General features: G+C 41.9%; 2 protein-coding genes across 4 annotated transcripts; one reads left to right on the top strand and one right to left on the bottom strand.

Moving 5' to 3' along the window:
- The first annotated feature begins 2,311 nt into the window (after nt 1–2,311).
- On the top strand, nt 2,312–11,408 carry pgap2 (post-GPI attachment to proteins 2). Of its 2 annotated transcripts, none has more exons than XM_088321634.1 (6): nt 2,312–2,577; nt 5,160–5,328; nt 7,145–7,394; nt 9,527–9,633; nt 9,716–9,824; nt 9,901–11,408. In XM_088321634.1, exons 2-6 carry the CDS (start codon nt 5,161–5,163, stop codon nt 10,029–10,031), a joined length of 765 nt encoding a protein of 254 aa, XP_088177760.1. In that variant the 5' UTR covers nt 2,312–2,577; nt 5,160; the 3' UTR covers nt 10,032–11,408. The 2 variants fall into 2 exon arrangements, with proteins under 2 accessions (XP_088177760.1, XP_088177759.1); XM_088321633.1 differs by lacking the exon at nt 2,312–2,577 and adding an exon at nt 2,974–3,158.
- A 92-nt stretch (nt 11,409–11,500) lies between these two features.
- Nucleotides 11,501–23,304, bottom strand: rhogb (ras homolog family member Gb). 2 transcript variants are annotated; one of them, XM_088321635.1, is made up of 6 exons: nt 23,157–23,304; nt 18,784–18,864; nt 18,576–18,716; nt 15,816–15,986; nt 13,094–13,387; nt 11,501–11,784 (listed from the first exon to the last, which is right to left on the bottom strand). In XM_088321635.1, the coding sequence occupies exons 3-5, from the start codon at nt 18,702–18,704 to the stop codon at nt 13,112–13,114; spliced, it is 576 nt and encodes a 191-aa protein (XP_088177761.1). In that variant the 5' UTR covers nt 18,705–18,716; nt 18,784–18,864; nt 23,157–23,304; the 3' UTR covers nt 11,501–11,784; nt 13,094–13,111. The 2 variants fall into 2 exon arrangements, with proteins under 2 accessions (XP_088177761.1, XP_088177762.1); XM_088321636.1 differs by lacking the exon at nt 23,157–23,304 and adding an exon at nt 21,713–21,843.
- Nucleotides 23,305–25,093: the final 1,789 nt, after the last annotated feature.

Raw genomic sequence — 25,093 nt, 5'->3', positions numbered from 1 at the left:
CCTAGGGACAATTTGGACCGGCCAATTAACCTGACACGCATGTTTTAGCAATGTGGGAGGAAACCGGAGTGCCCGGAGGAAACCCACGCAGGCACGGGAGAACATGCAATCACCACACAGGGAAGTTGCGGTAGCTGGACTTGAACCCTGAACCCTTGAACGCACCATTTTTCTTTGTTCACATTGGCTATGTACATATATCTGATGCCTCGAAGTCTCCTGTAGCATCACATCTCCATGGCTTGGATTTTCTTTTCCAGATTTGCTGAGAGAGTTGATGTTCTCGGTAATCATGAAACACATCCCAGGATAACACTGGAAACAGGATTTTAAAATGTACACAAAAACAAGAACAAAAAGATAAAATACAAAACAATTTGAGCCTTTTAAAAACTCAACACATTTAAAGTCAACAACACAGACTTTAAAGAGAAAATGTGAATTTAGAAGTGTCATGTCCTGCACGGTTGTCATGGCGCCCAGCTGGCCCCGCCCCTTGACCCTGGCTGACCTGCAGTTCCTGATTACTCCTCTGGGTACTTAAACGTTGCTTTGGGAACTGCCCCTGGCCAGATCGTTGTTTACCCTTGTTGAAAACTTGTTGATACCTGTTTGTTCTTGTTTTGCTTGTTGGACTTTGTTGCAGTCCGGTGTAACATTCTGAGAGATTCCTGCAAGTTCTGTTTAATCCTGTTAAATGCCTAGTCTGTAGTTTTGCCTGCATTTGAGCCTGCTTTGTTTTGATTTTGGTCAGTTTGTGTGTTGGACAACTTTTTTTTCTCAATTTAAGTGACAGATCGTCTACGCAAATGAGTTCCTACTTCCTGCTTCCCGACCCGTTTCGTGACAAGAATAGAGCAGGCTGTCTGTTGTTTTAAATAATGAAGCATGCCGTAAGACGTTGCTGGATGTGCTTTTGGTTATGTTTAATGTGCAAAAATGTTTGATGGGGGAGGGGATATGGTCCTAGTAATACTCCCTCATGCCACTGAGTAGCAGTCACTGGTACCGTGACTTGGACCCGTATCACAGTCAGTATTTTGGACCCAAAAGCTGTCAATTGGACATTCTGTTATTGAATTGTCTGTTGGAGCCCTTGCAACATCCGTTGTAACCTGCTTACTCTGAAAAGGGGTTACCTCATGTTCCGGTTTCTTTATTTTCTTCGTCCATTTCATTTATTCTGAAGTTTTTGAGTTTTTCCTAGCCCTCATGTAGGTTTTAGATCTTGTATTGATGGTCTGCAGCCTTTTGTGATTAAGAGCTATACAAATAGACATGACATGACATGAACAGGAGAGGGGGGGTATTAAATGTCAATCAATCCATCAATCAATCAAAAAAAATCAAGTCATGTTTATTTGTATAGCCCTTAATCACAAGCAGTCTCAAAGGGCTGTACAGAATACAGACTACTATTAAAGACCATTATTACGCGATCCCCTGATCTAAAACCTACATAAGGGCAAGGAAAAACTCAAAAACCTCAGCATGAGGAAAATAAAGACATCTTGAGAAGGGACAGCACATGAGGTAATCCCCCTTCCTGGATGACCAGGCCAAAATGGATGTTTCATTAACAATCAATAAAAATAACCAACTCATTAATGAGGTCGCAAAGTGTTCGTTAGAATGTGGTTATTGTGTTTGTTTATTCCTTTTTTTGCAAGGCCTTTAAAGATACTTTGAATTTAACACATTCATCTACTTCACTAGACTCCTCTTTTATTCTCCATCTGTTTAGATGCGACTAATGAGGTAAAAAAAAGAATTGACAAACCATGATAACTATAAAAAAAAGTCAGCACTATATGAGCCTGAGCGCAAAACAGTAAACACTAACTAGAACACAAACTAACTTGTTTTATTTGATTTTTCATTTGAAAATACGAAATAATTTCTATTATTGAATGAGGTATTTGCTTTTAAGCATCTTCTTACAGGCATTAAGTTGATTCATTTGATTTTGTTTCCGTTTTTTCTTTTAGATCCACTGTAGTGAGCCTCGATCCGCCGGGCTCTATCTGTGACGTCATAACACACGACTCTCCCTAACTCTTTCGCCCTCCTTTGGTCATTTTGCAGCATTGCCTCTTTCCTTCATTCTCAGGTCTGGGTGACAAGCTGATCAAGTGTGCTCCCAATTAGAAGAATAAAAATACGTTTTAATTCAGCCCTTTTTAATGATTATTAATGTTGTTTTGTGTAAAGATTTTTTATCAAACAAAACCCTGTTTCATATGAAGGGAATTTCAACACTTCCGTCATTATATTTTTATTTTCTAAACCTAAGGCGAGCTTGCCGGAAACGGATACGAATTGTCATCCGAACTTTGACCACTCGGTAGCAGCATACATTGGGATAAATGCTAACTCATAATCGTCAACAAATCGTTACACAAAATGTAGATAAAACTTCTAACCATTATATCCCAAGTTACAGCTCCCTTTTATACAGCATTTTGCTGTTCTTGCAAGCTACGTCAGCTGCAAGCTGACCAAAGTTAACCGGATTTGAAAATCGTTTCCGATCACCGGCTAAATGACTTAAAAAACACATCGGGGCGAGCAAACAAGGTGAGTGTCACGTTTTCACGTTTTCTTTTTATTTATTTTTCGGGTGTGCAATCGTCATGGGTGCAAATAATGACCGAATTTGTGTTCATTGACCGGATTTATAGACCGGTGAAGATTTATAGTGACGTTACGATTGGCTGTCAATAAAACACGTAATATATATTCAAAACTGAATGCGGACGTTTGGATTCGATATTATATACATTTTCCCCTAGCACTCCAAGTTCACAAAATCCCAGTTCGTTGATTTCCTTTAAATTTTGTAGGCGAGGGTCACGTGACTTTCCAAACGTCCGCCATGTTTGTAAACAAGTGTGACGTAGCCAAGCTGCGCGCGCATTGTTGAGGCCGTACGGAGCAACTCATGTCAGTTCATTCCGGCCGATTGACAGGAAAAGATCGTGTATGGTAGATAGTAACATCTCAATAAGCACCAAGTATGTGCCAACATTTATTTTAGTGATGGAAGTCAACAAGAAAAACCCGTTCTTTTGACCGGTGCTAAACATGGATTGTCCGAGTCACTTTCTGGATTTTTTTTGTGATTTTTTTGCCAAATATACATCTTTGGTCCATATCGGGTAAGTAACGAGTAAAACCTTTTTTTATGACAGCATGTTAAATAGATACATTTAGTGACTCAGATAACCAGTTCATATTTACAGTAGCTTAGTTCACACGAAAGTTAAACTTTAAAAGGATAAACTTGCACCCACCTTTAAAACATCCTTAGTGTTGGTGAGATCAAAAATAATAAGAACTACACAATGCCCCACTCTCCCCTCACGCAGTCTGAGATAATATATATTCGTAATAATGTTAATATTATTGTCATAAATATGCTTTTTATTAATGATCTACCTGCCGGCACCGGTAGTAGCAAATTACAGTCTATAGTAGGCATTGGTAGCAAACACAATTTAAACTAAATCGCCACACTGACTTACCAGATATGAAATAGGTACCGCAAACGCCCACTTGTTTTAATTGCTTGCAGCCACAGCATCCTACGGTACTCTTTAAAAAAGGCCCGTTTTCTCTAGGAATTGCAAAAAAATTGTGTTCTTTAAAAATTATGATTTGTTCACTCGTACACACAACAGCTGGGTATGTTGTTTTTTGTAAATTGTGACTCTTAAACTGCAACTCGACAATTAAATCTTCTCTTGCTCTATTCAAACTCGTTAAAATGCCAGAATCCGATAACAACTTGTCGTGTTTTATAAAAGTGGTTATTGCTTTCCTTTTTGCTTGTATCAAGTCCTCGAAATCTCGTCCGAATTTATAAAGTATCAATTTGTATTTGTACCTTCTTCCATTTTTGCTTGTACTCCAATATGGCGGCCACTGCTAAAGTCACACGACCATCATAAGCTTCTATCGGCAAAAATACTCTTACTACTGTAAATTCCGGACTATAGAGCGCACCTGATTATAAGCCGCAACCACCACATTATAAGAGGAAAACCGATTTTGTACTTACACAAGCCGCACCTGTATATAAGCCGCATGCGCCCACATAAACACAAAATTAACCCAAACCAGACTTTAAGTCCCGCGATTGAAACTAAATGCCCTTCATTAAAGTACACAGTCCAAAAATCACAGCCGGCAAAATGAAAGGAAAATGATACCGATACTTAAGGTTTGATGCAGACCTTAGAGTTCGGGTCCCGTTGAAAGTAATCCAAGGAAAAAGTGTATATTTCCAAAGGTAAGGGTGGGAAATATATATTCACTATTGTCCGCCGCGTCCACAAACAGGTCTTTACCGGTCCCCATTTCCGCGTTTGTTCCGCCCCTCCTTTTTCATTCGCCTGTGCAAAACATATCAGGATGAGTGTCTAAAATAAATACATTACAAAAATATACAGTTGCAAATACATATTATACATGGGTTACACATATTTAGAAAGAAAGACGGTACACCGAGAGAGTTTTCAAAGCTTTAGAAATAATAATATAACTTTCATCCCAAACGGTGCCTGTGACAGGGCAGTTAATGGTAGCAACACGCTAGCAACACGCTCGCAACACAGTAAACGGATCTGGTAAAAAAAACATACTGTACAAATCAGGGTAAACCGTCCTCATCTTCCTCCTTAGAACTGAAGCCATCAAAGTCGTCTTCCTCAGTGTCGGAAAGAAACTTTGTCATATAAACGTCGTCCCACGCTCCCGCAGCCTCACTCGCGCTGTCACTGTCGCTGGATCTCTCATCCACTCCTGATTCTGTGCTCTGTTTCCTTCTTTATCGGACTGCTTGATTGCTTTTAGCTTGAAAGCTGCGTCATGTGCCTTTCTTTTTGCATTTTGCATGATGGGGGTATGTTTACGCTAATTTCATTTATGCACAAGCCAAGAAGTTGCAGTCTTCCTCGGCGCATATATTCCACCGGTCTAAATCTTACCTTTTGTATTCGAGCGCCGCTGGCGGCCGTTAGAACAATTACATAAATTGGCCGCATCACTGAATAAGCCGCAGGGTTGAAAGTTTGGGAAAAAAGTAGTAGTAGTAGGATTTCCAGATGTTACAAACTATTAGTATACCCTTTTTCTCTTCTTCAAAATTTCAATCCTAGGATGCTCCAGCTGCCCCACCACAGCCTGGACCGAGATCGGCCCCTAGTCAAGCTCCCCTATGGTGTCTTCGTCACGGGGATGCTCTTGCTGCCCGTCACAGGCCTTCTTCTGTCCCTCTTCATTTCCATCATCTACCACTTCGAAGATGCCAACTACACGCACTGCCACGTAAGTCTGAACCCAACCTAGCTACAGAAAACCCCAACGATAACACCCAAGCCCAATTTCAAATTTTCGTAAGTGAGCGAGGATGAATTTCATGTAAGATGCTGTTAATCCGCGCCAGGGACGGTAAATGAACGAACAGCTGGAAACACCATGGGTGGCTGAAAAGAGTCAATAGCTGGAGTTGGTCAAAGCTGGTGTAGGTGGGTCATTTTAGCAGCTAGGTGGAGATGCAACTTAAAGGGCCTGTTGAAAATGTCAAGAGCCTGGTTAATTTTCACAGAGCAGCTGATGATAGTGGCTACCAATTGTTGAAATCTAAGCTTAAAACACACTTCTACTCTATAGCATATGAATAACCCTATACTTTTCATGGACAATATCTCTGTATTATTTGTGATTGCAACATCCTTTGCTGACTGGTGCGGTCCCTTCTCAAGGTTTCTTCATTTTCCTCATGTTGAGGTTTTTGAGTTTTTCCTAGCCCTCATGTTGGTTCCAGATCAGGGGATGGTGTAATAATAGTCTGAAAAATAGTCTGTGTAATAACCTGTGCACCCCTTTGAGACTCTTTGTGATTAAGGGCTATACAAATAAAAAATGACTTGACTTGACTAGCAATTAACCTGATTGGCTAAAAAGGTAACTTAGATCTGGGACTCAGCATGGTTTGTGATGGGGTTATAGAAAATTATGCATTTGCTACAAATATTGAACACTACAGGGATCTTGCAGTTGAGTGAAGTATATTCCTTTCTTCTGAGTCTTATCGTGTTGTTATCTCCTCAATCTCATGAACCCTGTGCCTGAGGAGACCAGCTCCATTGACATTTTGGTGCGATGCCAGTCTGTTTGATGTGACCCCTTGAAATGTTGTTTAGCCTTCCCCCAATTATGTGCCTAAACTATTTGCAAAAAAGTAGGAGAGCTGTTGAGGTCAGGTCAAATGAGGATCAGGACTTCAGCTGTTTACATCTCCTCATGAGCTAAAATTGATGTCTCTTCTCCCTGTGTGTTTTATTCTGAGATGTAAGGTTATAGACCTAACAGTTTGCTTGCATGAAACAGCGAAAGCAATGAATAGCACCTAACCGTAACCTGCAGCCAAGTGACTAACATGAGAGGCTAGAGAAGGAAACAGTGCAAGATGCCTTATTGATGGGACTCGGCGATCATAATAATAATAATAATAATAATAATTTCCTTGTATTGTCATTCTGTGTAACAATGTACACAGAACGAAATGTCGATTGCATCTGACCCGATGCAGCCGCAGCCAAGAGAGGGCGCCGCCGACCACTTTTAAGTCTTAGGAATGACTCGGCCGGGGCGCGAACCCGAACCTCCCAGTCTCAAAGCGGGCGCCTTACCATCTAGGCTACTGAGCTGGTTATTAGACGGTATCTGTGTTTTTGCTTATTTTTTGAATCTATAATGTTTTATTCAAATGATTGAAGTATCTTTTCACCACTAGGGGTTCATAAATAACACACAAAGGGGCTTTAAGTTTAATCCTGATTTTTTTCCCTCTGGTTCTTATCTTCTGCTCCACACAGCCCCCAGGGTTTGTGCAAATCCTTGAATTACAATGTTTTCAAGGCTTGAAAAGTGCTTGAATTTTTGGTGAAAGGCTTGTAAATGCTTAAAATTGGCTTTGAAAGTCCTTAAAAAGTGCTTGAATTTGACCATGAAATAGGTGTACGAACCCTGTGCCACCTAAAAGCTATGGCATGCACCGCAGGAACACGAAAACTACAAATCTGGATTTTAATGTCATTTCAATTCACGGTTATTTTGATTTTCTTTAACTTTCGTCCAGGTGTCCAACTACCTCCCGTCCATCAGCGCCGCCATCAGCCGCGTGCCGGAACTTTATATCTGGCGCTTCTGTATCGGATTGCACTCGGCGCCGCGTTTCGTTCTGGCCGCCACCTACTTCGCTTCCTACCGCGCCCGTTTCGCTGCCAAGCTCCCCGAGCTGCTCCTGAGCTGGTTGGCCTTCCTGTGCAACCTGGTGGAAAACTGCGCCCTCCTGCTGCTTACCTACGTGGCCTCCACTGAGATCTACGGTGAAGAAAACACACTTGCAACCACTGTGTAATAACATAGTAATGGCATAGTAATAACACAATAAACCGTCGTTCTCTATTAAATGCATTTCTGGTATGTACGCTTATACATGTTGTCAAAACCATATTGGCTTGGATGCTAACTGAATCTTACCGAGGCGAGCCAGACTCATTTTCGTTCAACTGTCCCAACGTGCTTTCTCTTTAAATGTTCATGCATCACCGAGGTACTGCCATTATTTGCAGAGGTCTCCTTTGCAAGTAGTCTTTTTTTATTTTCCAATCCTTCAATGCTCACAAATTTGAGAAGTTTTAGTACGCGTACATGATGTTGACATTCATTTCTGTATGTTGCCGCTTAAGACGGAGACATTATTGTGCATGAGTTACTCTCAGCAGAGATTATAATCATTTTAGATGCCTAACTGGTGGAAAAACTTGTCTGAGAACAATAGGAGACGATGGTATTCATTATCAACTATTTCTATCATTGATTTTTGTCGACCAATTGTTGCAGCCCTACTTTCCAAGCCCATCTACATGTATCTCCAACGTATTTTTTACCCTATTTTTTCTCTCTATTGTGGGCCATAATAGTAATGACATAGTAATACCATAATAATAACATGATTACTGTTCTTATTTAATAAGTGCATGTCAAGTTGGTATTCTTTTGTAATGACAAGTAGATCTCTGCTTCAAAAAGGAAATTCCATGCCAGTCTACATGTATATATCCATGTCATGTCCCACCCCCCAGTTTTTTTCACTCCCCGCAGAAGTCCATAACAGTAACGACATAGTAATTACATAGTGATAACATAACTAATTATTTCAGAAATGCAAGCTAGTATCCGTTTATACGAAGTTGATCTCTGGATTTCCATGCCAGTTTACGAGTACTGTATATCGCAATGTCTGTTTTTCCCTCCCTGCAGCTGCCCAAAACAGTAGCAACATTGTAATAAGAAAGTAATAATATGATTACAGTGAAAAAAGCATAAAAAAACTGAAATTTAGTACTGAGTAGTGGATTTCAGCACCCATACAAGTATCTCGCATTGCTCTCCCTGCAGCCATCTGTTACGTGGTAACAACATAGTTCGAACATAGTAATAACATGATAACCACAATTTCAGTCATTCATATCTAACTGGTAACCCTTTGTACTAAAAAGTAGATCTACAAGTATTTAACAATGTGTGTGTATTGTAGCACAATAATATAGTGATAACATAGTAATAACAGAACTGGTGTTATTTCAGGTATGCATATCAAACTGTAATTCATTCGTACCAAGTAATTTTAGCTGGAACATTTGATTTCCGTGCCTATTTATCTCGCAATGTCTATTGTTTTCTTTCTGCCGCAGTTCATAACATAACATAGTATTAATATGATAACTGTAGTTTCTTCAGAAACGCATGTCAAAGCAGTATGATATCCCTTAAGTAGAAGTAGATTCCGGCTTGAAAAACTAGATTTCCACGCCCATCTACATCTCGTTTTTTGTTCCTCCTGCAATGGTCTATAACTGTCAGGACCAGAACGGAAACGGGACCCAATTGCGTTACGTCACAAGTTTTATTGAAGGAAAGAGGAAGGACTGCGCCTACGATCCGGTGTTCGCTGGGCGCGGGAAGCAAGTCGCTCTCGTACTCGGATTGTAATCCGAACACGGAAGTGGATCTTCAGTAGCGAGCGATGGGGGTGTCAGGGACGGAAAAACGGGTCGGTAGCCGGGACTGGGAGAGCAAGGCGTGGTCGGGGTCGGAAATGAGTCGTAAGCCAGACTGGGACAGCAGACGTAGTCGGGGACAAAAGAGGTGGTAAGCCGGGACGGGAGAGCAGACGTGGTCAGGATCAAAACGGGTCGTAGCCGGAGACAGACTGGAGCAAAACAGGGCAGCTGGGCGTCAGGATCGAAAAAGGCTTGCCTAGTATTCACTGAGGTTCGCAGACGGACTGACAACAGGAGACAGACAGGAATGGGTTCAAATAATGACAGGGAGCCAATCAGAACCTGCGACAGTTGGGGCCAAATGAGCGGGCAAAGCTGAGTCACATCAGTAATCATGACAATAACAAGGTAATAACATAGCAATAACACAATATCCGTTATTTCTACTGCAGCGGTGCACAAAGCCGGCTTCCTGACGTTCATTGTGAGCTCCCAACTGTACATGCTGATTACATGCCGCTTGTGGTACGTGATCAAGAGTCACTACGTCAGCAAAGAGGTACATTAGAAAACGAGCGGCCCGATTGGAAATTGTGGTTACCGGGACTACAGGGAGGCGGTGGCTTTCTTCTCTGTTTCAGGATCTCCTTTCGTACAGATGGAAGGTGCGCTTGCTTTTGTTCAACTTGAGCTGCTGCGTGGCCGCTGCATACTTTTTCAGACGCCACAATAAATATTGTGAGGCCGGAGGTGAGATTTTAGATTATTTTTTTTGAAAACGTTTTTTTTTATAACGCTTCTCACTGCATGTTCTCGCCCTCTGTAGTGTACACGTTCTTCGCTCTCTTCGAGTACCTGGTGGTCTTTTCCAACATGGCCTTCCACACCACCTCCATCTTGGATTTCGGTAAACAGTACGTGATGGTGGCCGTGCTACCTGAAGACAAACAATACTGAAATCCACGGACAAGTGCACACTGAAGTCCATCTGGAGTTCCTTTATGATTTAGAATCAAAGCTCTAAGACTGCCAAATGTGGATTTCTTCTTCAATCATCTTGCTTGAGTAAATGTAAATGGTCTGCATTTATATGGTGCTTTTCAAATCAATGAAGACCTCCCAAAGCGCTTTACAATGTGCTTCACACTTTTCCCTTTTTAACACTAACTAACTGATAGGAGCAAGGCAACTACCTGCTATCGAGGGCATTAGGGATTCATTGTCTTGCCCACACTTCGGCATATTGCACAAAGGAGCCGGGAATCAAACCTACGACCTCTTGAGCCCAATAACAGCGCTTTACCTCCTGAGCTAATGCCATCCCTCAGAATTATTACCCCACACAAATTATGAAACAAATAATTATGTTCAAATGATAGAGCAGGATCGCCTACCTGCAACTGGTGTGCTTATAATCTTTGAAAGAAAAATCGTAAAAATAAATAAAATTTCTTAGCTAAAGGCTAATGTTGTTTAGCTAATAAGCTTAGTTTCTAAATGCTAACTTAAGCCAATGTTGTTGCCCAGAAAATATGATTAAAAAAAATCATGTATTTTTTGCCAGGATAAAATGTATTGAATTGGGTTTGTCATTTTCTTAGTTCCATTTTACTTCCTCTCCCGACCTTCAATGTGCTTTATCTTCTAGGACAAGCGTGGGCAAACTTTGAGTCACAGGCCACATTTGGGTTTAAAAGGGACACTGGGGACAAGATTGGGACCAATACAACACTTTTTGTTTTACATGATCTTTTTTTTTTTAACCCGGAATAAAAAGGCTGAAGGGCTGTATGTGGCCCACAGGCCATAGTTTGCCCACCCCTCTTCTAGAATTTAGGCAAAACAAAATCTCAAGACAACTTTTTAGTGATTTTATTTATTGTTTTTTATTGATGTTATACAGTAAGATTTTGTACGTAGTTATTTTTCTTCTGATAGTAATGATGATGATAGAAAGACAGGAATAAAGTCAAAATCAGATGAAGAACATGATCAGGTAGTTAAGGTGACATAATTCGACATTTTTTGGAAATTTCTCATCTCGTTTTCATGGGGTCACCCATTTTTCATTCGTAGTTTTTTCCAAAACATGTATGTTAGAGATGGAGGTAGTTGCACGAGCAAGATGGAGAGACAGAAGCAAGACCAGGAAGAAGGTGAGAGGAGGGAGGCGGTTGCCACAGAAACAACATTAGCTAAATTCCTTAATTTCCATCTTTATGTTGCAAAAGGGAGCAGGGAGAGTTTGTAAGATAAGCGCGAAAGGTACACTTTTTGTGTATGACATACAACATTGGCGTGTTTTTCTCTTAATTAAAAGAATTGTGAAGTTAATTTTTGTCGCCTTGTCAATTCTTCTGGACGCTCTTTAAAACACTTTTTTCTGAACCATACAATTTCCGAAACTAAAAGGATTTCTCAAAAAGTTTGAGTTAAATGCAATTTATTCCTTGAAGAAAACACATTTCATTTTGTTTTCCCTCTGCTTAAAAGACAATTCCTATGAAATATAATCCTGTTGTGAAAAGGAAAGCAAGGCCACAGGTTCCTCAATGGTTCCTCCGACGTGCGGACGACGACTGGAGTGAAAGAAAGTCTGGCGTCAGGAAAGGGAAGCGCTTTCCCCGCCACATCCGGAGACGACGCAGAATTGACGTCCAGTCCAAGACGCTTCCTCTCCCCAGGGCTTTAAACAGGAAATCTTCTTGGTCTTTAAGCAAACATATTTCCAGAAATTGTAACCGTTGTGGGGGACATTTTCAACATTGATCTAATCCCTAATAGAGTATTTTTTAGCTCATATTTCCATAGAGGTTGTCACAACTTAGAATGGAGCTTAAAGGTGTGCATTGTAGAAAGCACGAAGGATATCACTTGGCAAAATTCCAAAAGCCTATTTCTGGATTTCCTCAAGTGAGTAAGGAAGAATTTGAGCCAAAGTTGGTGAAAACGAAAGACAGCGAGCTGGATACACCCGGAGCAGCTGAAAAGAGCCAATAGCTGGTGGAAGAGGCTCAATTTAGCAACAAGCGGGGAAAACCTATTAATAAGGCCAGTAAAATATTGCAAGAGCAAAGCAGAATTTGTCAAATGTGGGACCCTAAATCACGGAACCATTAGCGGCTAGAGAAGGAAGCAGTGGAAAAATAAGTGGAAGATGCAATAAATGATGGAACTCAGCGACATTCACTTGTGGAAGGCAAGTGACACTGATGGAATTAGCAGGGGCAGCTAACAATAACAGTAGCAGTGAGCCATCGCCTGCAGCCAAGTGTCTGAAATAAGAGGCTAGAGAAGGAAACAGTGGTGAGAGAAAAACATTAGGGGATGCCTGATGACGGGACTAGGAGACCATCCCATGCATAGCTCAGCTGACGAAGCAAACTTAACACGGAGTAGTTAACAATATTGGCGAGTCATTGCCTGCAGCCAAGCGACTTTCATAAGCGGCTAGAAAACAAAATAGTGGAAAAAAGGGACACTTCCTCAATGATGGGACTTGGCAACTATTACACGCAGAGCTCAGCTGAGTGTGTTAAACGGCTGTTAGGTGCTAAAGGTAGCACTGCGATGTATTAAATATTATAAACAGAGTTCAAAGAGCCTTAATGCTTTATTTTCTACTGTGCCTATCTGCCTTTATCTTACTTTAACAAAGCTGTTTTGGGTGGAATACAATAGGTCTGAAGGATGGGAGCAGTAAGGAATGCTGAAGAGTGAAATCATGCTCGTCCCCCACATGTTTTTCTTTCTTTCTATTTGTCAGTGCAGCATGAAAATGGTGAAAGTAAGAAATGGCCGCCTTAGGTAGAGTCCAGAAACTGACCCAAAAAGATGAAAAAGAGGAGTTTATTGATCAAGTTTAAGAAATGCACGTAGGAGTATGAGCTGACTGAGGCGGCAATACTACACAAGCCAGGAGATGGCGGCGGCGAGGAGCAAAGTTCCAACTTCGGTATAGCTCCTTTAAGAAACTCCGACTACATGCGAAAGGGCATTTTTCAAATAAGCCCCGTTACCTGTTCCAGTTGCGTCTGTTACAGCAATACGCAAGGCTTCTTGCTGGCGACAGGCTCCGGGTCGAGGAAGGCCCGGACAGCCTCGGCGAAGACGTCTTTGATGCCGTCTTGGTTGAGGGCCGAGCACTCCATGTAGCGCACGGCTTGGATCTGCCGGGCCAGCGCTGTGCCCTGGTGGTGAGTCACGGGCGCCTGGTTCTGCTCCTTCAGCTTCTTTACGGCGTCGGCATCGTCACGAAGGTCACTTTTGGTGCCCACCAGGAGAATGGGCACGCCTGGGCAATGATGCGATACCTGGTGGTAATGATGGGCAGAGTGAACTCTGGCTTTGAAGCATGAGTCGAGTAATGACGTGCGTGGAAAATGAAGCCTCGCTTCGAAACGTGTGTCGTCAGTGGTTTTGGATATGTATGACTCATGTGCCCAACACGGTCTTAAACATATACAATATACAGAAAATGTTAGATTTTTAAGAAGATATGAAGAATTTAAAATCCCTAGAGTTTGAACAACACGTAAAGGTTTTTGTGTATCTGTACGTGGTGTAAAACTCTGGAACTGTCTGTGCTCACGACTGAAACAATGCACAAGTTTAAATTACTTTACAAACAGTTGGTAGGGTCACAGTACTCACTGCAAGAGTCTTAATGTGTTCTGTACATTGTGGGTATTTCGTCCTTACTATTGTTTGTACTTGTGTCACAACCAGAACGGAGACAGGACCCACTCGCGTAACGTTTTTCACAGTTTTATTGGGAAGAAGGGAAAGGATTGCACACGCGATCCGGTGATCGCTGGTCGCGGGGAGCAGGTCGCTCTGAACACGGAAGTGGGAAATCCGTGGCGAGCGATGGCATGTCGGGAACGGAAAAAAACGGGTCAGTAGCCAGGGGAGAAACGTGATCGGGATCGAAAATAAGTCGAAAGCCAAGAGAGGAGAGTAGACGTGGTCAAAAACGGATCGTTATTCGGGGCGGGAAAACAGACGTGGTCGAGATCAAAACAGGTCGTAATTCGGGACAAGGGAGCAGACGTGGCTTGCCGTGTAAAAACATAGATTCGCAGACGGACCGACCAAAGGGGACTGACAGGAACGGGTTTAAATTCTGACAGGGGGCCAATCTGTCAACAAGCTGCAGCTGGTGCCACACGCGCGACGCCAATAAGGCGCCATTGCAACTGTGACAACTTCTTCTTACATTGTTGGTACATTGTTGTAGCCAGCAGTATTAGCTGGGATAGGCTGATGCTATGCTTACTCATGCTAGCTGTAAACACTGTCGGCAATGAGTTGGGCATAGCCAGCCCAATTATCGCCTGGGATGGGATGATGCTATGCTAACCCATTGCCATCAATGCTGTGCGTACAGTGGCAAAGTATTAGCTCATGCTACCTGTAAACACTGTCAGCAATAAGCTAAGGAGTCATAATAACAGCTCAATCCTAACAGCTTCGTGCTAATAAATTATGCTAATGAATACATGTTAACAAGTAATGCTTACAGCTACATGATCACTGCTTCATGCTAACAAATTATGCTGCCAACGGCTAAATGATAACTGCTTCATGATACTAAATTATGCTAACTTCTTACATTGTTGGTTTATTGTTGTAATAAAGTATGTGTGTGTACATGTATTTATTGTATATTATATATTGTATATACGCTATATTATATTATGCAATATATTTGGTCTATTACCTGTAATAACACAGTTATGTCTTCTTCTGTGACAAAAACTACTGTTTGCTGTATATGAGTTGCCTGTGAGCTGTAAAAACGTGTTTCGCACCTTCTGGGAACAACAAAAGTGGCAGGAATTTAATTTTGATTGCCTTAAGTTTTGTATATGAGAGAAAAGTGGTGGGAAGTTTTCTTCGTACCACTTCCTTTCAGACATTCTGTTATAATTACATGTGTACACAAAGAATAACTGCCTGAAATGAATTAATGATAAAAATAAGTTAGCAATAATTAATAGTGATTCTTCAGGACTTCATTGCGAAATTACAATAACAAATACAGCTGGAATTCTGCGCTACTTTACCTCAAAAGTCCCTCCATAAACCTTAGCTGGTCCATAACTCTGCTGCACGCATCATGACCAAAAATCCCCTCGCCATCACATCACCCCTTTAGCATCTCCACTGGCTTCCAATCAAATATAGAATTAATTACAAAATCCTGCTCTACACCTACATGGCCATTCATAACCTTGCCCCTACCTATCTCTCAGACCTCCTTCACACTGCCACGCCATCCCACACTCTCATATCATCTTCCTCCTTCCATCTCACTATACCCGCTGCCCGTCTCAGCTCCATGGGGAGCAGAGCCTTCAGCCGGTCTGCCCCACAGCTCTGGAACTCATTACCGCCTGACCTCTGGAATTTTGCCACCCTTTCCCTTTCCTTTTCTTGACCATCTGCCTCACATACCACCCCCTTTTAACTCAACTGTGTTTTATTTTGCTATTTTTTACTTTTGTTTTATTTTTGCTTTATTGTTGTTGGTTACGATATGTACAGCGACCTTGAGTGTCCTGAAAAGCGCTTCAAAGCACAATGTATTATTATTATGATGATGACTAGAAAGCATGAATATGAAGGAAACCCTAAATAGTGTACCTTTGTTCGGAGGGAGCAGTTGGGCCAATGTTTCATTTGTCTATGAGGCTTCACTCTACCTGTGATGGCCATTTGAAACAACGGGGCGCTCACCTCTGGGTGCCATTTGTGTTTGACATTCTCGTAAGAGGCCGGGCTAGAGATGGAGAAGCAGATGATGAAGACGTTGGTCTGCGGGTAGGACAGAGTCCTCAGGCGGTCGTATTCCTCCTGACCGGCCGTGTCCCACAGGTTCAGGCTGATGATCCGGTTGTCCACCGTTACCTGAACGCACCACGAGAACTTCATTCCTCTACCCCAAAAACACAGTGCCCTAAAATATTATACCCCCTTGTATACCACGAAATACTGTTGGAGATGCATACAGTATTTATTGGTGTGTGTTGCTACACAAGGTTTTACGGTATACTACCGTTTTTGTGCAATGGTTGATCAATCGAATGACATCGCCTACAAAAATCGCAAAACATTGTATGCAACGGGAATGTAACCTGTGCCGACACTTAATCGCTAGACCACCCGTTATACAGATGACATACGAAAAGGCTTTCAAATTTATATCATCCCACTATTTTTACTCACATTGCCAGAATGTTAGAGGATGAAATGAACCCGGAGCTGATTTGAAAACAGCCCACCAGTGCTGGGTTATTGGTATTTTCTAGTCAAATCTTTTTTTTGGGTGGTTGACTAAGCCTATTTAACCCCATCCAATCATTAATTGGTAAATGGTCTGTATTTAGCGCTTTTCAAGTCACTGAAGACCTCTCAAAGCGCTTTACAATGTGCTTCACACTTACCCATTCACACACACTCTCACACACCGATAGCGGCGTCATCCATGCAAGGCGCCTACCTGCTTATTGAGGGAGTTAAGGGTTCAGTGTCTTGCACAAGCACACTTCCACATTTAACTTAGAAGAGCCGGGAATGCATTACATATTAATTGTATTATTAAATATATAATATTCATAAAATTATGTGAAATTTCAGCAATTTCGAAAAAGAAAATCCCAAAATTGTCAAGTTGAATGAAAAAGAACTCTCGCACTTAAATGTATAAAGATGGCAGTGAACCCGCAATAACTCGAGCGTGAAGTCGCGAGGTGTCCCTGTGTTTCAATGCCAAGGTATAATAATGAGATAAACTTAGTGGCTTACACCCATCCAGCATGGCCGCCAATACTTGGGTTGCCTGGATGTTGTCACATGATTAAGAACAATCAATTCTCACAACACCGTTGGTTCCTAATCATAATAACTTGGTAGTAACATAGATATAACAATATACATTTCGCCAAATGTATAAGGTTGGAGACCCCTGCCCTACATCCTGATTTAATGCTCCAATTAATCCCATTTTGTCTTTTAAATGCCACTAGATGTCAGTCTCACTCCCTAGAGAGTGAGACTGACATCTAGTGGCATTTAAAAGACACCAGCACACCAGTTGCAACTGGTGTAAGCACACCAGTTGCAGGTAAGCGATCCTGCTCTATCATTTGAACATAACTAGTGGCATTTAAAAGTAGGGAGTGAGACAAGTGAGTGGTTCCCTGTGTTTACTGGTGTGAGACAGGGGTGTGTGATGTTACCATGGCTGTTTAACGTGAACATGGATGGCGTGGTGAGAGAGGTGAATGCAAGAGTATTTGGCAGAGGTGTAGAGATGATGGATAACAGTATGGCAGGTAAGTCAGTAGTTTGCCGATGACACAACGCTTGTGGCTGATTCTGAGGAAACATTGAGAAGGTTGGTAATGGAGTTTGGAAGAGTGTATGATAGGCGTAATTTATGTGTGAATGTTGGGAAGAGTAAGGTGATGAAATGTTCACGTGATGGAACGGGAATGGCGTTAGAAATAAGGTTGCATGGACAGGTGCTGGAAGAATTTGAAAGCTTTAGGTACTTGGGTTGTGATGTGGCTGCAGTTGGTGGAATGGAGTGCGAGGTATTGCACAGAGTGACTCAAGGAAGCAAGGTTTTGGGTGCTCTGAGGAGAGCGATGAGCAACAAGAGTATGAGTATGGATGTTAAGAGGGGACTGTATGAGAGAGTGATTGTGCCGACTGTGTTCGATGGTGCAGAGACTTGGAGTCTGAACGCAGATTTGAGAAGGAAATTAAATGTTTTTTAGATGAAGTGTTTGAGGAGTATGTTAGGAGTGACAAGATTGGATGGATTGAGAAATGAAATTGTGAGAGCCAGAACTGGAGTAGTTGGGGAACTGAGCAAGCGTGTGGACAAGAGAGTACTCGGTTGGTTTGGACGCATGGAGAGGATGGATGAGGAGCGAATGTTGAAAAGGATCTACAGAGCAGAAGTAAATGGAAGGAGACCAAGAGGAAGGACGGATGGTGTTATGAGTGCTCTTCAGGAAAGAGGTCTAAATATAGTGGAAGCTAGAGCTCTTGTTGGTGATAGGAATGAGTGGAGAGGTGTTATAAAACGATAATGGGATGTTTAGATGCGTTCTAAGGGATGGGCAGGTCACTTGTATGATGCGGCAGGGGTAAACCAGTGAAAGCTGTCTGGCCCTGCCGTTGAACAGCAGAGTGTGTTGTGTCACCATGACCTGGGTGACATGGGCGCTTTCTTGTGTCCCGCTTCATCTGAACGGACGAAAGCATGACCAACTTGGGTTCCGAGGTCCTTAACTTGTTTGGGTGTTGGGCATTTCAGTTGGCCATGGTCCAAAAATATTTGTGTGTGTTTTTTGCTACTTTTTCCCTTTTTTATTTTCTTTGTTTTTGTATGTGTTTGTCTTGCTGTCGGTCACCCCTCTTGAGGGATATGACCAAGGTAGATAGATAGATAGATATATGCAGAAGTCAAGCAAGACGAGCACTCACCTGGCTGCTGTAGTTATCGAAGACAGTGGGGATGTACTCCTTTGGAAAAGCTCCCGTGGTGTAGGAGATGAGGAGGCAAGTCTTCCCCACGGCGCCGTCGCCGACTACTACACATTTGATTGTCTGCATGATGGCAACCGCCTGCAACACGCAGTTTTGCTCAGAGATTTTCAGGAGAGGTTCTTGAAGTGATCGGACCAAGGTTTACCTCCAGAAGATAAAATAGCTCGTCTGCCTTACAGGATTGGACTAATTGTTCAGAGACATGTTGTGCCCCATCGTCTGCTTTCTGAAAAAAAAGTTTTGAAATGAATGCTAACTTCCTTAGCATGCGGCTAATTACCCTATGAGAACACATTGAGATTGAGGAAAAGCAGTCATGTTATCCCAGCCAAAGAATGAAATACAAACTGTGAGAATGCGGCTCAGCCCAGTCTCATGGGACGTAGGCCTGCCCTCATTGAATTCTGGGCTCGTCTCATTTCCTAGACAAACGTTCAACTTCTCTTTTTCCTATTAATATTTTGACCCGTCTTCAAATTTTCTACAAGTTTTGCTCAACTTTCCTACCCGTCAAATATCGCAATTGACATTGCAGTTTCTACTCAAGGCGGTTGGATTCGATTGAGAGGCGAGTGTTGTAATGCCATGTCGAAACTTTGAGCTGTGAACAAGGAAGCTGTTCTTAGGCAGTTTCGTGTCGAAATGGGAAATAGTTTTTTCTTGAAAAGTCTGAAAAATATTGAGAGTGTAAAATTAAAGTGACGGTGTGTAATATTTTTTCACGAGAGGTCGTTGTAGCTTAGAATGGAAGGATGGATTTCAGTGAGTGACAGGACATAAGGGTATTTGTCAAGCGCCGGGTCCTAACATTGCAGAAATCAGCATCAAAATTGGCTGGAGGAGGAAACAGTAGAAAAACAGTGAAAGATTGTCAGGAACAGAACGGAGACAGGACCCACTTGCGTTGTGATTCTCACAAGTTTTATTAGAAGAAAGGGAAAGGGTTGCGCCCATGATCCGGTGATAGTTGGACGCGGGAAGCAGGTCGCTCTGAACGCAGAAGTGGATATCCTGTGGCGAGCGATGGCGGTGTCGGGAACGGAAAAATAGGTCAATAGCCGGGATAGGAGAGCTAAAACGTGGTCGGGGTCGTAAGCGAGTCGTAAGCCAGGAAAAGAGAGTAGACGTGGTCGGGGACAAAAAGAGGTCGTAAGCCGAGAGAGTAGACGTGGTCAGGATCAAAAACGAGTCGAAGCCGGGGGACAGACAGGAGCAAAAAACAGGTGGGAGTAAGGGTCGAAAAAGGCTTGCCTAGTGTTAACTGAGGTTCACAGACGGACTGACAAAAGGGGACAGATAGGAGTGGGTATAAATAGGGCCAGGGAGCCAATCAGAGTCCGAGGCAGTTGGCGCCAAAGGAGCGGGCACAGGTGATTCACATGACAAAGATAGCAAATACCAGATGCCTAAATCATGGGGATCACTTGCATGTCCACTGAGGAAAGAGAGTGACACTGAAGAATGAAGCAATAACAATAGCAGCTACCAACGAGCAATAGCCTACAGCCAAGTGGCTACTATGAGTGGCTAGAGAGGGAAACAGTGGAAGATGACAAGCGTCTGGATGCCTGTATTACAAGACTCAGCGACGTCCGCATGCTTGACCATATGTGGAAGGCGAGCGACACCGAAGGAAGAAGCCATTACAACCACAGCTAGCGGCTAGCCAAAGCCTTCAGCCAAGTGGCTAATATGAGTGGGAAGAGAAGGAAATAGTGAAAAAAGTGAAAGATTTATTTCAGCCAGCGACATGACATGAAAACTGTTGTGAATCCCGGCCAGCAACAACAAAAGACAGAGCGGAGCGGGCTGGATGGACCTAGAGCGACTGAAAAGAGCCAATAGCTGGAGTTGGTCAGAGTTGGTTCTCGTCAATAAAATGTCAACTCCGATTCTGTGATTTATGCTCGATTGCAAGAACATAAAAATAGAGATGACGTACTTGCAAAAAAAGCCAACGTTGCGTTTACGCGAATAAAAATTTCCCAGCCAGCATTTGTCGGTTGGATGAGGCAGTTCCTCAAATTGGGCAGCTCAGCGGACGAGATGGAAGTGTGGAGTTTATTTTAACTTCCCATTCGAAAATCCCATTTGAAAGCTTGTCAACATCGCCACATGGTATCGGTATAGTCATTTATCATCATTTTGCAGTTGCGTTTTGACATAATGAACTTGTTGACCATTATTCACTTTTGGCCGCTGCGCTTGACTGATATTCTTTTTGCTTCCTCATTTTTTTCCCCCGCTGGCAACACTTCCCCTTTCTTCGGTTTAATCATTCCTTCCGTCAGGGCTTTTTGACGTGAATTCTTGATGACGTCGCTCACTCTTAGGGTTAAGAAAGGAAACCGATGCGGCAGGCTAATTTTTTATACAAATCTAAGATAAATTTTGTCTATTTATTGCGTGACCTTAAAACCTGCTGTGTATTCTACTTAATTCATTTCAATCAAACTTAGTTTAAAAAAAGCAAATTTATGTCACATTCATTATTTATTTATTTATGTCACATTCATTTCTTTATTTATTTATTAATTTATGTCACATTTATTATTTTATTTATTTGTTTTATTTTATTATTTTATTTATTTATTTATTATTACTAATTTATTTATTTTATTTATGTATGTATTTATGTATGTATTTTTATGTATGTATTTTAATTTATGTAGGATAACTATCCATTCCATGTACCTGAGAGTGTGAAAGAAATTGTGAAAATACATCTCTGGCAATGATTGAGTTAATTGCAGGATTTTTTTTGTATTTAAATCACCATATAAAACATGAAATGATATTAGGATAGAAATAGCATTCATTATCAGTGAAACGTTAACAAGGAAGGAATCACAAAAACACTTTCATTTCTCCTTCCAATACCAATAAAGAATAAAAACCTCCTTCTAGGGACCAGTACCATTATTTTATTTTTTAACTGTATCCTTTATATAGAAAAAAATGTTTGATATGGGTTTTATTTTTGTTTGCAATTACAATAACATTATTTAGCTTTGTTTAACAACGTGTTGGAGAAACTATAGCTAGACTTTATAAATGAAACGATCAATACTTACTTTTTTGTGCTGGTAACTGTCAGAGACCAGAAACGGAGACAGGACCCACTTGCGTTCGTTTTTCACAGCTTTATTTAGAAGGAGGAAAGGGCTTGCACCCACGATCCAGTGATCGTCGGTCACGGGTAGCAGATCGCTCGGAACGCGGAAGTGGCCCTTCCGTGGCGAGCGAAGGCAGTGTTGAGAGCGGGGGAAGAACAGGTCGATGGCCGGGGCGGTGGAGCAGAAACGTAATCGAGTTCAGGAAAAGGGGGCGGTGCCGGGAATCGAACAGGAATCAGGACAGGATAGAGTCAGGGTCGAAAAGGGCTTGCCTAGCGTGGGCTGAAGTTCGCAGACGGACTGACAATGGGTGACAGGAAGACGGGGTTTGAAAAGAGGAAAAACAGCCAATCAGCGTCTGAGGCAGTTGGCGCCAAAGGAGCCGACTCAGGTGCCTCGCATCTTGAGACTCACCTGTGCCCGCTCATTTGGCGCCAACCGCCGCGGGTTCCGATTGGCTCCCTGTCACTATTTGAACCCTGTCCTGTCAGTCCCCTGTTGTCAGTCCGTCTGCGAACCTCAGTGTGTTCTAGGCAGGCCTTTTCGACCCTGACTCCCACCTGTCCCGTTTTTGCTCCCGTCTATCTCCAGCTACGACCCAATTTGATCCTGACCACGTCTGCTCTCCCGTCCCGGCTTACGACCTCTTTTAGTCCCCGACTACATCTACTCTCACGTTCCGGCTTACGACTCGATTCCGATCCCGATCACGTTTAAGTTCTCCTGTCCCGGCTATCGACCTGTTTTTCTGTCACTGACACTGCCATCACCCGCTACGGAAGATCCACTTCCGTATTCAGATCACAATCCGATTGCGAGAGCGACTTGCTTCCCGCGTCTAAGCGAGCACCGGATCCCGAGCGCTGCCCTTCCTCTCTCTATCTCTATAAACTGAGAAACGTTACGCGATTGGGTCCTGTTTCCGTTCTGGTCCTGACAGATAACTATAATAACTAGATATTGTTATGAGCACCGAATATTGTAGAAAGTGCACATAACTACGCATCTGGTCATGGCTTAAAATATACCACTTCTAAACATTATAAAAGTGCCCCAATACTGAATGGGAAACATGCTTTGTCTGAGAAAAATAGATCACTCTTATCAAGTGGCATTATATTAGCTGTACACATTTGTAACAATAAGACATCATATCTGTGTATATATTATATATACATTTTAATGTGGAGCATAAATGCTTGGAATCTTTCTAACAGGTTGAGTTGGCTGATTTAATTTGATATATGACTCATTTTTGGCTCTTTTTTTCCTATCATGCTGATAACTGTGACCTCATGTTAAGCCCAATATTACGTGCATCCCTATTGATAAGTCATTATGTTAGTATTAAGGAAATGTATGGAAAGATGTCAAAGACACAAGAAAACGAAACGGCACTCACCGGTCATGGGTCCCTTCCCACGGCATTGCTTTGAAACGTTTGCGTGAGTGTCGATGGGTGAAGCAAGAAAAGCAGGAAGAGGAAACTTATTGTCAGCCCTGAGTCGTTTGGGTGCAGATCTTTTCAAGCTTGGAAGAAAGTCTGAAAATATTGCACAAAAATAGAAAAAGCTGCCATCAAAATCCATTTATAATTATTTTTTAAACCCCATATCTTGTTACTTGTTCCTTAAAATAAGTAGAAAGTAGATTTTTGTTGGTACAGGTATCATGAGGTGCATGTCCTACCTTTGACCTCTAGGAGGCGAAATCTGACTGCTGAATGATTGGAATGATGCCTTCAAGTATTACTTGCTGTAGGAAATGGGAGAACCTTGATAGAAAAAAAACCTTGTTACAACTGAGTATGATTTTTTTCTCTCTCCTTTTTAGGATGCAAATAGACTCAAAGTCCTGTATTTTGAAAAGAAAAAGAGTGTATTTTTCAAGTATTTGGAAAAACCAATGTTTAGGGAAACGTGTTTTCTCTTCATAATTTATCTTTGTATATTTTACTGGGGTTTTAAATGCGTTTTATTTGAGGATAACATATTTGAAGAGTTGTTTAGAGTTACAAATAAAATAGCTATTGTCTTGTGACAGTAACATTGATGTATTTATTTAGATATTTAGTACAATAAAAACAATGTCATTGAAAATGGTGTCAGAAAAAAACTTCTAAGAGTCTAACTCTTACACTCGTACTGTATGGGGAAAGAACGTTTTTTTTTCTTGATGGAAGAAAATATTGTATTTTTAACCTTGAAAACACTCACTTAATTTGTTAGGAATATAAAGTTACCACCACTTCCTTTTATTTGAATATGTAAATATAGATATATACAGGTACCTCGATTTAAGAACTGACAGGCTCGGGGACAGTGTCTCCCCCAGGGCCATAACCACCATAAACGAGCGCACAAAACTGTGAAAGTATTTATCTTGTGACTTGAGATTTGTTGTTGTTGCTGCACAGGTGTCAAACAGGCGGCCCGCGGGCCAGATCAGGCCCGCTAAGGGATTGAATCTGGCCCACGAGACAACACTCAGAGAAGCGCAAGAGAAAAACAAGCTGCAGGTTGAAAAATGTCAACTTGATGTTGCCAAAGAGAGGTGCCTCTCACAAAGACACTGTACTTGTATTTATTTATTTTCTCTCTCTCTCTCTGTTTCTTTTCCACCCCTTTTCTCCCACTGTGTCTCTTTCACTCTATGTGTCTCTCTTTTTCTCTTCCTTTGTTGATCTTTTTCTCTTTCTCTCTCTGAGTCTTTTACCCTCTTTTGATCTAACTTCCTTTGTTCCTTTCTCTCTTTTCTATTTCTCTCTTCATACCCTTCGTGCTTTCTTTTCTCTTTTCTCTCCTTCTGTCTTTTTATTTCTCTTTGGAGTTCTTTCTTCCTCTCCCTTTCTTTCCCCCCTCTCTCACGACTTTTCATCTTTTGTTTCTCACGCTCTCTCCCTCTCTATCTTTTTCTTTCTTTGTCCCGCCCTCTGTCCTTTTCCCTCGCTCATTCTCTTATTTCTTTCACTCTCTTTTTCTTTCTCTTTAATCTACTTGTCCGGCCCCCGACAGAATGTTTGTTATATAGTGTGGGCCCCGAGTTAAAATGAGTTTGACACCCCTGCACTACTGGAACGATGCACTATTCTTTTTGCGCTATTATTATAATCTAGGGCAGTCTCTAAGGACTACTTTCTTATTTTTCGCTTAAGCCTTCATTGCAGGTTTATGCTGAAGTGTCATGTCCAATCTCGTTGCATGAAATGTTTTACAACGTTGATATCAATGACAATAAAGACAACTCAATTCGAACTTTACTTTGACAGGAGAACAAGGTTTGGTGAGGGTCCCTGAACGCAGCACAGGCGGATCTCTGGATTTTTTTTTCTTTTTTTCT

Source organism: Urocampus carinirostris, chromosome 17 (genome assembly GCF_059441175.1).
Source record: "Urocampus carinirostris isolate Australia breed hairy pipefish chromosome 17, RoL_Ucar_1.0, whole genome shotgun sequence".
In the NCBI taxonomy this organism is placed as follows: domain Eukaryota; kingdom Metazoa; phylum Chordata; class Actinopteri; order Syngnathiformes; family Syngnathidae; genus Urocampus; species Urocampus carinirostris.
The sequence above is the reverse complement of the archived record's forward strand: the minus strand, read 5'-3'. Positions and strand labels throughout refer to the sequence as shown.

Coding starts and splice junctions, on each gene's coding strand:
- rhogb (XM_088321635.1), bottom strand. CDS start 18,704: ATGCAGACAATCAAATGTGTAGTAGTCGGCGACGGCGCCGTGGGGAAG. Junction 15,987..18,575: donor TCGATAACTACAGCAGCCAG/GTGAGTGCTCGT, acceptor TGGTGCGTTCAG/GTAACGGTGGACAACCGGAT. Junction 13,388..15,815: donor AACACAAATGGCACCCAGAG/GTGAGCGCCCCG, acceptor CATTACCACCAG/GTATCGCATCATTGCCCAGG.
- pgap2 (XM_088321633.1), top strand. CDS start 3,085: ATGGATTGTCCGAGTCACTTTCTGGATTTTTTTTGTGATTTTTTTGCC. Junction 5,329..7,144: donor CCAACTACACGCACTGCCAC/GTAAGTCTGAAC, acceptor ACTTTCGTCCAG/GTGTCCAACTACCTCCCGTC. Junction 9,825..9,900: donor TAAATATTGTGAGGCCGGAG/GTGAGATTTTAG, acceptor CGCCCTCTGTAG/TGTACACGTTCTTCGCTCTC.